Source organism: Poromitra crassiceps (assembly GCF_964638095.1).
Source record: "Poromitra crassiceps genome assembly, chromosome: 1".
Taxonomy (NCBI): Eukaryota; Metazoa; Chordata; class Actinopteri; order Beryciformes; family Melamphaidae; genus Poromitra; species Poromitra crassiceps.
The window spans coordinates 13133930-13148396 of NC_139623.1; the positions used below are offsets into that span (position 1 = coordinate 13133930).

At 46.2% G+C, this 14467-nt stretch overlaps 2 protein-coding genes across 4 annotated transcripts in view; both read right to left on the reverse strand.

Moving 5' to 3' along the window:
- Window positions 1-667, reverse strand: part of aqp10a (aquaporin 10a) — a gene marked incomplete at both ends in the record, with an annotated part of 7169 nt that extends 6502 nt beyond the window's left edge. The window contains one exon of the mRNA XM_083633093.1: window positions 551-667. Coding sequence (XP_083489219.1) covers window positions 551-667 — 117 coding nt within the window. The remainder of the gene's footprint in view (window positions 1-550) is intronic.
- A 1349-nt stretch (window positions 668-2016) lies between these two features.
- On the reverse strand, window positions 2017-14228 carry LOC310777842 (uncharacterized protein). Of its 3 annotated transcripts, none has more exons than XM_083638191.1 (7): window positions 14118-14228; window positions 7429-10842; window positions 7121-7313; window positions 5958-6056; window positions 5614-5860; window positions 4328-4444; window positions 2017-2671 (listed from the first exon to the last, which is right to left on the reverse strand). In XM_083638191.1, the coding sequence occupies exons 2-7, from the start codon at window positions 10266-10268 to the stop codon at window positions 2508-2510; spliced, it is 3660 nt and encodes a 1219-aa protein (XP_083494317.1). In that variant the 5' UTR covers window positions 10269-10842; window positions 14118-14228; the 3' UTR covers window positions 2017-2507. The 3 variants fall into 3 exon arrangements, with proteins under 3 accessions (XP_083494317.1, XP_083494318.1, XP_083494319.1); XM_083638192.1 differs by lacking the exon at window positions 14118-14228 and adding an exon at window positions 12749-12847; XM_083638193.1 differs by having other exon boundaries at window positions 2494-2671; window positions 4328-4439.
- Between the last annotated feature and the right edge of the window lie 239 nt (window positions 14229-14467).

Here is a 14467-nt window from a genome sequence, read left to right on the forward strand (position 1 = left end):
CTTCCTCTTTGATAAAGTGAGCCTGGATCTACCTCCAAACACCTAGGCGGAGGTATGCACCTATGTATGTACGTACCGGTACCTATATAAACACCTGAAATGTATGTGCTTCAAATGACACTGACGAAGTTCCGTATCGGATCGAAACTGTTTGTCTTTGTCCATTAAATGTTATCCACAGGAGCAAAATAAACTTTGTGTTGCGAGCCTTCTTTTCTATTTGATTTTCTGTAAAAGTTTGGCTCAGCAATAAGCGGATGTGCCTAAGTTCCTCATCACATGTCTGTTGTTCACACTGAGGTTGGATTCCAAAAAATCCGATCCGATCTGAATGTGATTTAAGTCCACATATGAAAGGCCCGGGTCAGATTTGAAAAGAGTGTTCACACAGCCATAGCCATAGACAGATTGCCGTTTTCTGCAGGGAGCGTTGCCGTGTAAACATGGCCTTAATCTCTATGGTAATCATCTCTGTGTTGTATTTGAAGCCAATGATACCCTATATGCCATTGGTCAGAGAACTCAGAACTCATAAAGCCACGTCACTTACCAGCAAGACAAAAGTCCCCAAGAACTCAGCCATGCACTCTCGTACCAGGGGGTTAGTCACCTTCAGAGGCCAGGGTTTCACCGCCTCCTTTAGGTGGCCTAAGTCAAATCCAGTCATCCTCATCCTGTTCTGACCTCAGCTGGCACTGGCTCTGTGACCTCCCTGTCTGTCTCCCTTCTCTCCTCTGTGAGAAAGAACACCTGTCCCGCTCCACTCTGCTGATCAGGTTGTCTGTCTGCCTGGGAGCTGAAGTGGTGATTTTAGTGGAGAAGGTGACAGTGGCGATGGCAAATAAAGTCTGCAGTCAGTCACAACTTCCACCTGGGCATCCGATGCACGGTATGGCGTCCCACCTCTCCTGGGATACTTACTCTCCCCTCTCCGCCTTCTCTTTGCCCGCTTCCTCCACAGCTGGACAAACTATTACTCATTAATTGGCTTGGTCAACTCACACCTCAGGATTGGCTAATCCAGAGAGCCCAATCTATACTTCAGATCTCCGTTGCTATGGACTAAGAGACCATAAACAGATTTTGTATGGACAGTGTTGATTAAAGGCTTTTTGCAGCAAAGCCCAACAGCCTTATTTCTTTGGTAGAAATCTCAGAGATATCAGATAAACAGATAGACCTCAATATTTCATGAGTCCAGGTTGCTCCTGCTCCTCACCATACTAAATCAAGTCAGACTCAGACTACAGTTGCAGAGACTCAGTCCATCAATACATCCAGAGGTATACATAAGACTCCCCTCATCACGTTATGTGCACAGCAACTTCCAACTCTCAGACTTTGACCCTCATAAATGTCAACTCACTGGTGCACATTAGACGAAATGTGGGCGTGCATTTTTTTAATACATCGGTTATTGCCGCATAAATCAATAAAATCAATTTAAAATCACCAGTATAGCTAAATGGGAATGCCGTAAAATCATGGGCCATGACACCCATAGGACTCCCATAGCTGCCCAGTTCTACCTAGCTGCCATCCGCCTTATGTCAAATGCAAAAAAAGAAAAAAAGAGTAAATAAAACAAAAGAAAAACCCACAACCCTCTTACTGAACTATGGACTCCTAATGGATTATGTAACCTGAATATAAGGTAACTTGCTGATAAATGTCAAGCAAGCACATGACTGCAGCAGATCAGATAAGACATAAAGTACACCTAGTTTTATTAACACACCGTGTCAAATTGGACATGTCAATTGCATCATCACTAGTGGAAAATGCTTTCATTTGATCCTTTTATAGCCATTTAATCTGAAAACACTACAGACACTATCTCACGATAGACCCTTATCATATCTCTTGAGGTGTATCATTATCTACTTTACCACTTTACAGAGTGCTGTCCCTTTTTACCAGGACAAGTAACTAATGGAACGATAATATTCAGTCTATCCCCCTCTGCTGGAAACTGGTTGTATTGTTGTATTTAAATAATAAACATCAGTTGGTTGTTAGGATTTATTAAAAAAGCAATAAGCTAAATGTAGATAGCTTGTGTAACATGTGTAACAATATTCCTTACAGCTTTCATGTACAACTACCACATTAATAACATTTAATTGGCCAAACCATCTGTTACAATAGATACACGTGTAAATCGTCAGTGCATTTTAATTATGGCTGGTAGAGAAATATCAGTCCTCGAGGTAGATGTAGTCCTTAAAAATAGATACAAAGAACCAAATAACTGTAAGTCTAAAAATTCACACAAGCTATACATGTTTGGTCTGGTCTCTAGTCTCTAATACATTGTTTTTCCTTCAGTGCTTTGTTGTTATGATGACTGACTAGAAACTAGTCTTTGAGCTGTTTGAATGGTGCATTTGCCTGACTAACTAATGTCAAGGTGTTAGCTTGGGCTCAGATAACGCTGTGTAGATGGCTTTTTTTCCACTGCTTCGTCATTCCCTGGGCTATACTGTACTAGAGTACCTCAATAATACTCAAGTGTCCCGGTGTCTGAGGGGACGGTGTAGTACCACGTCCACGGGCCCAGGGGGCAGTCTTCTGATCAAAGTCCAGGCCTCCAGGCGTCTCATCCCCACCACACTCACACCTTCAATCTCCAGCACCTCATCACCAGGACACACCTTGCTCACCGGACCTCCTGAGAGTCAAACGGGAAAAGGGAACATTCAAAAAATGTGTAATGTGAAAGTCTGTCTACGAAAGTTAAACTTAAAGCTGTCATATTAAAGGTAGGTGTAGGATGTTAAAGTATCAGATTATAATTCTTCTTAGACTACTAAAATATGTTCACTGAAGTATGCTCATATGGACCTGAGTGATGTCCCTGTCTCTGCTTGTTTAGACAGCATTTCCAGACCTCCAGTAACCGTGCGAGACAGCTGGATTTGCGAGATCAGGATCAGATATGCGTTTGAGTGGTGCAGCTGTGCAGGCCAATCAGCGTCAGAGGAGCCCGTGATAGACAGATCGTTCATTCAATCACCTGCCAAACATTTTTTGAACGTGCCTGCCTTTTTCCAAACAGTTTCCAAGGACAAGTTCCCAGATGGTTCAGTGTAATCATCAGGTTAGACCGCCAGAGCTGAGTTAAAACATCTGACCCAAAGCCCTCCAATATATATTCCAAAATAAAGATTAAAGTGTAACTTACCCCCAAAACACTTTTTTTCAGCTTTTAACAAATATATGGCTTTTGGCGTGGTATGTGAAGGATTCTGGTCAAAGTCTCCACATTTGAGACCAATCTGTTACAATTTTACAAACCCCTATCATTTTCAGCAGCATAAGTTCCCTCTATGGGTTCAAACCTGCTTTTTTTGTGCCCTCAAATGAATGGGCGATTTGTGGGAATTACATTGTGGAATTACATACCACTGTGACGTCACAGTGGTATTTGCGCGTGCCCCACTCATGTGAAAAATTAGTTTTTTTTCCTCCATGTGATTATTACTGTAGTTCACGTGGCGCGAGCCCTTAAGAGCAATGCATCCATGGGTAATCGCCTACTGTGGCTAATAGCCGCTAGTTAGTTATGTTACATGGCAGTTAAACGCCACTGAATGACCAAATTTATATAACTTTTAACCATTTCGAGTACTGTTTCCATACGGATCACCAGCGTTAGTTTGTTGTTTATAACGTGGCTGTATTTATCATTTATCATTCTCTATCTCTGATACACTGAAAATACTGGGAGGCGGGCCATAGCATCTCTGTCGATGATTTGATTTGACAGTTCTGGGCACTGGCGTTGGCGTTGGCCAATCCTGGCGTGTTCCACCCCCAAATCGATTGTGTTCTGGCGCAAAGCGAGTGGGTTTCAGGACGAAACAGTCTCGAGCCACTTACGTTATCTTTAGAGCAGCGCAGTAAATACAATATTCCTGGAATGCGAGTTTAACTAAACAGTTACATGTCCTCTGCATTCTACAACAAATAAAGACATTACAATTTGTTTTATTTTGTATCTTACATACTTATTGGCCAAGTTATGATAGTTTATTCTACCAGGGTACAGAAGGGAGTATAGGCGGCCATCTTGCCTGCAGAGTTTTCAAATCAAGTAGAATATCGTTTTGCAAGAAATCTGGGGGGGTCAGTCCCCCTTTAAAGATATTGTTTGTAAAGGCAGGCACATTTCATTGCTTGAATATTACATTCTGTATTACCTTTAATTGAGAGGTTGGAGAGACATTATGATAAAAGCTATTTCCACCTCTGTCCATCTCTAGCATAATGATCATGAATGAGCTGTACGTGTATTTCTCTAAGGAGCTGTGATAGGTTGACTCACCCTGGAAGATCTTCTGTATGCTGAGTGGTCTGTCCCCCAGACAGGAGCCAACACCCCCCTCCAGGCTGAAGCCCAGATCCCTGCTGAGCTTCTCCAGCTTCACACACACACGCTGCCCTGAGAGGAGAGCAAAAATACCTGATGTCACTTTCAATAGCGGCATGCACTTGTACAACACAGTTCCCTCTGTCTGCAAAGCTGCAATTTGAAGTTAGGCAAACTGTCAGGACAATCATCATCATCATCATCATCAACCTTTACTTCACCAGGCAAGTTAGTTCAGAACAATTTCTTATTTACAAGAACAAGAACGGCCTGACAGGAAGCAAAAGACCTTGTGAGGGAACAGGGTTTGGGGAAGGGGGAGGCAAATCTAACAGGTTAGACACAGAGAGACAGATACTGTTAAAAACAAGAAAGCAGCAGCAACATATGTGGCAACCAACCACATTAACAGCCAATCACAGCACCGATAGCAGCACAGTAAGTGAGGGGGTAGCTAAGACGGGATACGAGCTATATAGCTAGGGGGTGGACAGAGCAGTGGATAAGGAGAGAAAGAGAGGTGGGGATAGGGCAGAGAGCATGATGTAAAGCAGGGGTTCCCAAACTTTTCTGTCCAAGTACCACTACGTACCAAACAAATTTCCCAGGGACCACTTCCACTGCGTATACCACCACCCCCACATAAAATAAAATTTGCTGATTTAACCATGCAATAGCAGCAAAGGCTAAATGACAATACAAGGCTACTAGCTGGTTCCAAACAGACACACACACCTGCCAACATTAGGCTGTGAAAAAGAGGACCCCTTTGAAAATGTTTTTTTCCCTCGCCAAAATTTAGTCTAAATTTGGAGTGTTATTTAGCTACTTTCCTGACAAACTAGCATGACATGGTTGGTACAAATCGATTGCTTAGGTCTTCTAGTTTCATATGATACCAGAAACTTCACTCTGGCTTTAAAACTGAGCATGCTGCAGTCTCTGAAAGTAAATGTTCAAAATTGGGATATTTCTCAAATATCGCGATATTTCTGAAAATCGGCCCAACACTTTTTTTTTTTTTTTTTGCAATTCTCTGGTGGAGCCCCGCGAACCACCAGGACCACAGTTTGGGAACCAATGATGTAAAGCATCTGAGGGTATGCGCCACAATGCTCGTAAGTGTCCCTGAAACTGCGAATGGAGATAAACGCTCAGGTTTTTACAGCTTGTTCCAGTCACTGTCTGCAGCAAACTGACACTTGAGCTGTCTGTGTTTTGGCCAAAGTCTGACCTCTCACCTGTTTCTGTGGACGGAGTCTGGGTTGTCTGCATGTCTGCCTCCGCTTTCCCCTTAGAGGCGCTGCTAACCCCTCCTCGCCTCAGGACCACCACTCCCATCCCGCGGGTCCTCGCCCTCCTCAGTATCCTCAGGGCCTCCCAGTGGGCGGAGCCACACAGCGCTGTGCCATTGATTGACAAGACCCGGTAACCTTCCCTTATGGAGCCCTCCTGGCCTGCCACACCAGAGGGAAACACCTTGTGGACCTGGAGGGGAAAACGTTCATAGACACATGGAAGGGACTGAGCAGAATGCGTTCATAACTTTACAGAAAGAAAATAAGAAGAAGTGATGTTTCCTCACAGTGATCGGCTTGTTCTGGTCCACGCCTCCTGCCACACTGAAGCCCAGGCCTACTCCCACCTCCTTATGGAGAACCACAACCTGCACGTCATCATAGTCCTACAAGAAGACAGGTGGGGAGTGAGAGAGAGAGAGAGAGAGAGAGAGAGAGAGAGAAGTTATGGTTACATTTGTTATTTCAACATGATTTTAAGATTGTTTTTTGATATTTGACAGTAGTGAGAACAGGAAGGATGGGAGAGAAAGGGGGGAATGACATGCGACAAAGGTCTCGAGGCGGATTCGAACCTGGGACATCACAGCTACTTGTACCTTGGACAACTGAGATGATTCCACCATGATCCCCTCAACACTCTTTTTTAGATCTGACTCTTAAAATTGGATTTCATGAAAATCCAAACTTGGCCTGAAAATGGCTGTTATGGCTGTTACACCCTACGGTTTTATTTATTTCAATCTGTGTATCATTTTTCCTGCTCTTTTTCCTATTCATATTGCTTGTACTCTATGTGCACTGTTGTTAGATTGTATCCACTTCCATATCTGGTTTTGAAGATCTGATTACAATGTGAGCAAAGTCAGACTTTTGTGTATGAATACCTGTCATACAGGTCTCAACACTGTAATCTACTGCATAAAGATGCCACTTACGGGCAGCTGTAAGAGGGTCCCAAAAAATCGATTCATGTAAGAATCACGATTATTATCTTCCATGATTCTGAATCATTTTACAACTTGCAATAATTAATTATTTTTTTCATTTTATTTTTTAGTATTTCTTTAACTTATTTTTCTTGAAGTAATTTTTGTGTGTGTGTGCAAGTTTAGCATGGATAAATGTTACTTTTTGTCTTAGGTTGTGTGTACTGTGTTTACATTATTAAAATCAGGTGATAAAACCTTTTCAAAAAAACAAAAAACATAATCGTATACACTTTATCCTGCTTTTGTGCCATAATTTGCTACTCTGCCTTTCTTAGCACACAGCGGACAGGAGTAGATCCTGAAATCCCCCTATGCACTGAAATGAGAATCGATTTTGAATCGGGAATCGTTCTGAATCTAACCTCGATTTTGAATCGAATCGTAACCCCAGGAATCAGAATCAAATCGAATCGCAAGATAGCCAAAGATCCCCACCACCTCTGTAGCGCTGCTGGTACCTGCAGAGTGTTGTCCCCCAGGCCCTTGACGTCCTCCAGCAGCCTGTCCAGCTCCTCACTGGGCATCACAGACACACAGGACAGGGCCGAGATGTCAGAGCTCAGGGAGGCCGACCGCCGACCTGACGGCCACTCGTCGCTGTCGTTCTCCGATTCGTAGTCGACCCCACCAAAGTTACACAGGTCTGCCAGACTACAGGCAGGAGAGAGGAGACAGCCACAGGTGGAGAATAAGGTCAACATTTTTTTATTGTTTCCATGATTACTAACTTAACAAGAAATACGAATAGTAGGTGCGTGTTACCCACCTGACGCAGAAGCTCCTGCGATCTGATTGGCTCATGTTACTGGTGATGGTCACTGAGGAATCTCCCGAGTCAGAGTCATAATTGGAATCTTCATCTTTCTCTGTACCTTCATCATCGTCATCTTCTTCTTCATCATCATTCCAGCCCTTCATCTTGGGGTTCCAGCTGGCTATCCAAGCATCCACTTCCCGTTTCTCCCCCTTCGGATCGGGGACCGTGACGTCTGGCAGGACGGGATCGGGGAGGCTGCTGTGAGACGAAGTGGCAAGGGGAACGGGGAGATCCGGGGAGTCTCTTCCTGGAGTTTTAGCCATGGAGACAGGAGTGCTAGTGGTGTTTTCAATGGGTGAGTGCTGTGTTAGAAGGGGCGAGTTGTGGGGGGGTTTCGTTGGAGTCTTGTCCTCATCACTAACAGGCGACGGGGTCTCAGAAGGTGCCGTTTTCTGCCCACCGGATAGCAAACCAATAGAAGTGTCACCAGAGTGAGGCAGCAGCGACGATGGAGTATCGTCGCTTGTGATATGTCTCTTATTTGATTTCTCGGGGCTTGTGGCTTTGCAGAAATCAGTCTCGTCTATGTAAAAGTTCTTCCTCTGTCTTTTAGCGCCTCCATTTAGAGGGATTTCTAGTGTATTCTTGAGTCTGGAATATTTTCCAAAGTCACCAGAACGGTTGTTGCCACCACCAACCACATCCTCTTTTCCTTCCCTCTCAACCAAATCACTGCCTCTTTTCTCTCTGTTCCCCAGTCTCAGCCCCACCTCATCCACTGAGAAAGATCTCAGGTTCGACCCTCTCTGGACTTTCTTGTCCTCCTCTTGTATTTCACCTTTGAGTGCTCTGTCCGACCCTGCTTTGTTACTTGCCTCGCCTCCCCACCTTTCTCTCAGTCTGCCTATTGTTCGCTCTGATCCACTCTTTTTCACTCCGTCATGGAACCCACTGGAGCGTTCAGGCACAGAGAAGGTCCGTCTGGGCAACAGGAACTGGCCTGTTGCTGATGAGCCCTGGACTCTCTGGGTCAGAGCTTCAAACTGGTGGATCTTATTTCTCACATTAGCGGCAGAGGGAACAACCATCTTCTCTGGAAACATCTTCCTTTCCATGCTTTTCACGCTGACTTTATGTGTGCTTGACTCAAATACATCTTCGGTGATGCTACTACACTTCACTCCTTTTTCTTCTTTCCCTTTCACATCTTCTGCGCTATTCTCAGCCCCTTTCTCTTTTTCCTGTTCTTTAACTTCCTCCATTTTCAGCACCAACATGTGTCCAATCCTCTCTCTCGCCTTCTCGTTTATTTCATCAATCCCACCTTTTTCCTCTCCGCTATTTGCCCTGTCCTTATCCTTACTTTCACTTGCTCTACCCTCTCTGGTCCCAGATGGATCTCTGAAAGGAGCTGAACTCTCTTTCTCTAAGGATGTTTGTGGCGGTGGCTGTGCAGAAACGATTACTTCTGCAGCTCTAGCAGATCTGATTTGAGCTGCTATAGTGTTCTTACTCCTGTCTCTATCCAGAGACCTGGTGCCCATCTCCAGTGCCGCTCTACCCCACTGAACACCCCCCTCCTGTGGATAGCTGCCCTGGATCTGCCCTTGCCACTGTCCCCCTGGAGCTCTCTCTCTCATCCAGGTTGTCCCCAGAGAACCTGAACTGGCGGAATTAGCTGGATTCGCTGATGTGTTGGTATCTGTATGAGGTGCACAGGTGGGAGTGTTACTGCTTTGCAGAGGACTCAGGCTGTTTTTCTCCCTGTTGGAAAAACGTCTGGGGAAGGTCCCCCCCGCTTCGCCCTCATATGACACTCTCCTCCACTGACTGACGGGTGGGGAGATGGGGGAGACGGGGGTTGATCTTCTGCGAGGGATCACTGTGGTTTGTCCCTCCCCCTCAGACAGAGGCCGGTCTCTCACAGGCGAAGAGAGATCCTTAAATCTAGTGGAATCCTCAGTTTTGCCTGACCCATAGAGTTTCTCTATCCGCTCCAATATACTCTGACCTCCTTTGGGCCCAAATGAAGAAGCTGTCTCCCTCGACCCAAAGCCGGAGTCAGATCCAGCCTGGAGCTTCAGCCTGGAGGGGAGAGACTGAACCCTACCAGCCCTTTCCAAAGCCTGGCCCATATGACGCAGCCCTAGACCCACATGCCCTTGTGGACACTCGTCCACTGGGCTTCTCTCTCCAACACTACCTATAGACATCACTCTACTGTCTGTGCCCTCAACTCTATCTCTGTCTCCTGTCTTTTTCTCCAGACTTTCAGCCCGTTTAAAAATGGCCCCTCGCTGTTTGTTTGTGAATGCCAGTGTCCCAGCTTTGGTGCCCTGGTCAGGGCTGGTTGCCCCTCCTCTCCAATCTAAACTCTTACTTCTATTGGGTAGGTTGAGCCCCCTCCACTCTGTCCTGCCCCGGCTCTCAGATGCTGGGTTACAGCTTCCACGTCCGTCCCTGCCAGACTCGGTCATAGCTTTGTCTGTGCCATTCTGGTTCAGCTGGCCAGATGTCTTGTGGTCTGATGTTCCCTTCTCCTCACACTGACCACTGACACCAGAGTGAGTCCCAGCCCTGGCTGGATTTTCTGTGAATGTGCGGGCCTTGTTTGTGTCAGTCTGCCGCTGTGTGAGGAGAGGGACCTGCTTCTCCTCCTTGCATATCCCTGTCTCTGTGACCTCCACAATGTTCTCCCTCTCCTCCTCTGGTAGAGCCTTTGGTCTCCTAAGACCTGGTCTGCGATTGAGACTGTAGGAGGGAGAGTTAGCGGAGCGGACAGTGAAGCGTGCTCCTGTCCTCTGCTTGTTGTACTCACTCACTGGAGTAGGGAGCAAGGACAAGTCCATTGTCTGAGAGTAAACAAACTTAATAACCTGCTGTCAAGTGCCAAATCCCCAAAAGGAGAGCGCAAAAAAGTGCATTTGATACTTGAAGATTCCAAGCAACTGTCTTTTAGACTCCACTCTGAAAGCAATTTGTCTGACTGCTGCAGTTTCGGGTGTGTTGTAAACACCGATATACTGTAGCCCCAGGAAAGTGGACAAACTGGCACAACTGCAGTCCTCTCCTGTTGAAGTTCACCATGGAAGAGATCCAGCTGCACCGATGTATAAATCCTGCATCAGCAAGCTTGATATTTCAATGCTGCTGCTGATGGTCCTCTGTTTGGTGGTGTTAAACTGATGACTTTTCTTGGCTCCCCGTCTCAATTAATTCCAAACTTCATCCGGTCCCCTGCAGTCCTCTGTTCCCCAGCACAGATTCAGCGAACAGCTCCCATTGCCTGCATGCAGAAATACAGATTTCCATCCTCAGAATGGAATGGGCTGGAATGTTGTGATATGTGGATTGTGGTCACTCTGGCTGCTCCAAATGGTCAAGCCGAATCATGGAGTGGTTGAGGACAGGGAAGAGAGAGGCCTGGAGAGAGACACAAAGTGAACAGTGAATCATGGAGTGGTTGAGGACAGGGAAGAGAGAGGCCTGGAGAGAGAGGACAGGGAAGAGAGAGGCCTGAAGAGAGAGGACAGGGAAGAGAGAGGCCTGAAGAGAGAGGACAGGGAAGAGAGAGGCCTGGAGAGAGACACAAAGTGAACAGTGAATCATGGAGTGGTTGAGGAGGGAAGAGAGAGGCCTGGAGAGAGAGGACAGGGAAGAGAGAGGCCTGAAGAGAGAGGACAGGGAAGAGAGAGGCCTGGAGAGAGAGGACAGGGAAGAGAGAGGCCTGGAGAGAGAGGACAGGGAAGAGAGAGGCCTGGAGAGAGAGGACAGGGAAGAGAGAGGCCTGAAGAGAGAGGACAGGGAAGAGAGAGGCCTGGAGAGAGAGGACAGGGAAGAGAGAGGACTGAAGAGAGAGGACAGGGAAGAGAGAGGCCCGGAGAGAGAGGACAGGGAGGACAGGGAAGAGAGAGGCCTGGAGAGAGAGGACAGGGAAGAGAGAGGCCTGAATAGAGAGGACAGGGAGGATAGAGGCCTGAAGAGAGAGGACAGGGAAGAGAGAGGCCTGGAGAGAGAGGACAGGGAGGACAGGGAAGAGAGAGGCCTGGAGAGAGAGGACAGGGAAGAGAGAGGCCTGAAGAGAGAGGACAGGGAAGAGAGAGGCCTGGAGAGAGAGGACAGGGAAGAGAGAGGCCTGGAGAGAGAGGACAGGGAAGAGAGAGGCCTGGAGAGAGAGGACAGGGAAGAGAGAGGCCTGGAGAGAGAGGACAGGGAAGAGAGAGGCCTGGAGAGAGAGGACAGGGAAGAGAGAGGCCTGGAGAGAGACACAAAGTGAACAATGAATGGAAAAGATGTGAAAAATTAAAATGATAAAGTGGGATCTGCGTAAAATAGAGTGAGAGATAGAGAATGAGAGTGAGAAAAGGTCACGCCTGGTCAGTTATGTCATCAGCAACAAGTTCTTGCCGTCCTAACATTCCCCTCATACTGACTCAATGAGTCCATTCACAGAAGAGCAGCACTCAAACAATGTGCACTCAGTTGTACACATATCATAAACGGCTGTTTACACAAGTGACATACCCTAGAGTACCTGTCATCTTCAGCGGTACCTGAACTGAATACTGGAATAACTCACCTAACAGCAATCCACTCGGCAAAAACAATGTATTATAGTGCTACAATTAGCTCCTCTGCCTCACATACTAAACAGTCTGACACAGCCGAATAGAGACACAGCAATTGATTTAAAGCGCCTGACAAAAGATCCAGTTAAAAGTGATGAGATAAGATCATCAGGGAGGCGAACAAAGTGAATCTGATTTACATACAGCCAAGCGGGAACAAGATAACATTAATACTGAAGGGCAATGACTTATCTGGGATAACAGCGCCATGGACATCTGAATATAACTTACAAACATATAAAATAGGCATTGCTGGGAAGCCATTGCCAATAACACTATTTGTCTTTAATCATTTAGGTCACCTTAGAGTTAATGTCAGATCATCACACAACTTCAGCTAAACATAATGAACTGGGTCACAACACAAATACTGTAGGAATGCACAGAACATATCGAACATATTGACTACCTGAATAATTTGATGAAGCCAACAAAACGTGTCAATATGAAGTCTAATTACAGCATTCACCTTTGTGAGGGAGTTTCTGGTGGTGCTTTCCAATGCAGGTGAGTATGAGTGTCAGTTTACAGAAACACCTGCTCTGCTAGGTCACCAAGCCTCCCATATGGGTAACCTGGGCAACACAGTCCCATTGACTTGATCCTCAAACTGAACATATGCACAGGCAAACCACTCACTAACACACTCAAACACTTTACCTTTCTAAACAAACACTCACTAACACACTCAAACACTTTACCTTTCTAAGGAGTGACTTCTTTGTACTTGTCCTACACCATTGTGTTGCCATGGGTTCATAGGAAGCGCTCCTCATTGACATCAGCTCTCTCTCTCTCTCCTTCTCTTTCCATCGGCTTTGCATGAATGATGAATTCTGTACAGTGACACAAACCTGTCACACTGGTTTATCCTCTCGTCCTCTCGTCCTCTCTCTCTCTCTCTCTCTCTCCCTCCTCCTTCGTCTCTTTCTCTCCTCCCCCTCCCATTGTCGCCTTCTCCCTCTCTCCTCTTCTCACAGGGTAGCATTCCAGACTAGCTCCATGTGTCACCCACTAACTTCTCAACGGGGAGAGTGCACGCACACACACACACACACACACACACACACACACACACACACACACACACACACACACACACACACACACACACACACACACACACACGTACATACTGTATACACCCTACAGACATATCAAACTGCATCTCTGTGTCTGTGTGACATCACCATTTCATAGCTCAGGGGAGAGGAGATAAGGTTTAGATCATTGTGTGTGAAACAGGCAGAACAACAGAAAAAGGACAATGAAGATTAGACAGCCATACACTCAAAATGATGACTGGGCGTTATTATTATGCGGGTAACATGACTCTGGGTCACCACTGTATAAGACACAATCCACCACTAAGTCATTATACACCTGCCAGTAGGGGTAAATACAGCACCAAACCCTCTCTGTAACTTATATTAGATCATATGCACAACAAACACACACACACACACACACGCACACACGCACACACGCACACACGCACACACACACCTACACACACACACACACACACACACACACACACACACACACACACACACACACACACACACACACACACACACACACACACACACACACACACACACACACACACACAAACCCACACACACACACACACACACACACACACACACACACACACACACACACACACACACACACACACACACACACCTACACACACACACACACACACACACACACACACACACACACACACACACACACACACACACACACACACACACACACACACACACTTTTCCTTTTTATACAGGCAGCATGGGAAGAATTGGTCCTCCAGCTCTCTGCTAACGTTAGTTGAGAGTCTGTGGGCTAGCCGCTTGGCACAATGTCAACTGCAGAGAAAAGCATCTGAGATTGCTGATAGGTTAGATCCAGACCGAAGAAGAGGAAGAGGAAAAAGAAACAGTATTGTTTGTTGGGGGGGAAGGGGGATAGATTGTCGAGTGGGAAGGTGAACAAACCACCATTGAAACACATAAACAAGAGGCAAACAGAAACACTGAAATACAGTATAGCAATACTTACACTGTTGTTGGCAGTTGGTTCATCTTCTTGCAGTTGCACTGTGTCGTATCACCAGGTGCCGTCTTCCGTTGAGACAGAGGAAGTTGCGGTTGCAGTTTGGCAACACGCTGCAAAGCCTTGTAGGGGATGTCATCTCTTCTCGACGGCTCCGCGACTAGCCTGTAACAACCAGCAAATGAGACCGAGTGTGGAGCGAGACTAGAGGAGTGAGTAGCTCTGTGTCCAAAACATTAATCATATCGGCACTGTACGGCACAGCCTTTGACCCTCAGGTCCTCTGGAAGAGTTGATCCAGAGTGATCCAATCAATGATTAGTTGAAAGAGAGAATGTTGTAGGGTTGCATCATGG

Excerpts from the sequence above, each read along its gene's own strand:
- LOC310777842 (XM_083638191.1), bottom strand. The coding sequence starts at position 10,268 with ATGGACTTGTCCTTGCTCCCTACTCCAGTGAGTGAGTACAACAAGCAG. Across the intron at positions 5,861-5,957 it reads ACCAGAACAAGCCGATCACT|GTCCACAAGGTGTTTCCCTC; the intron begins GTGAGGAAACAT and ends TTTCCCCTCCAG. Across the intron at positions 2,672-4,327 it reads CATACAGAAGATCTTCCAGG|GAGGTCCGGTGAGCAAGGTG; the intron begins GTGAGTCAACCT and ends TTTGACTCTCAG.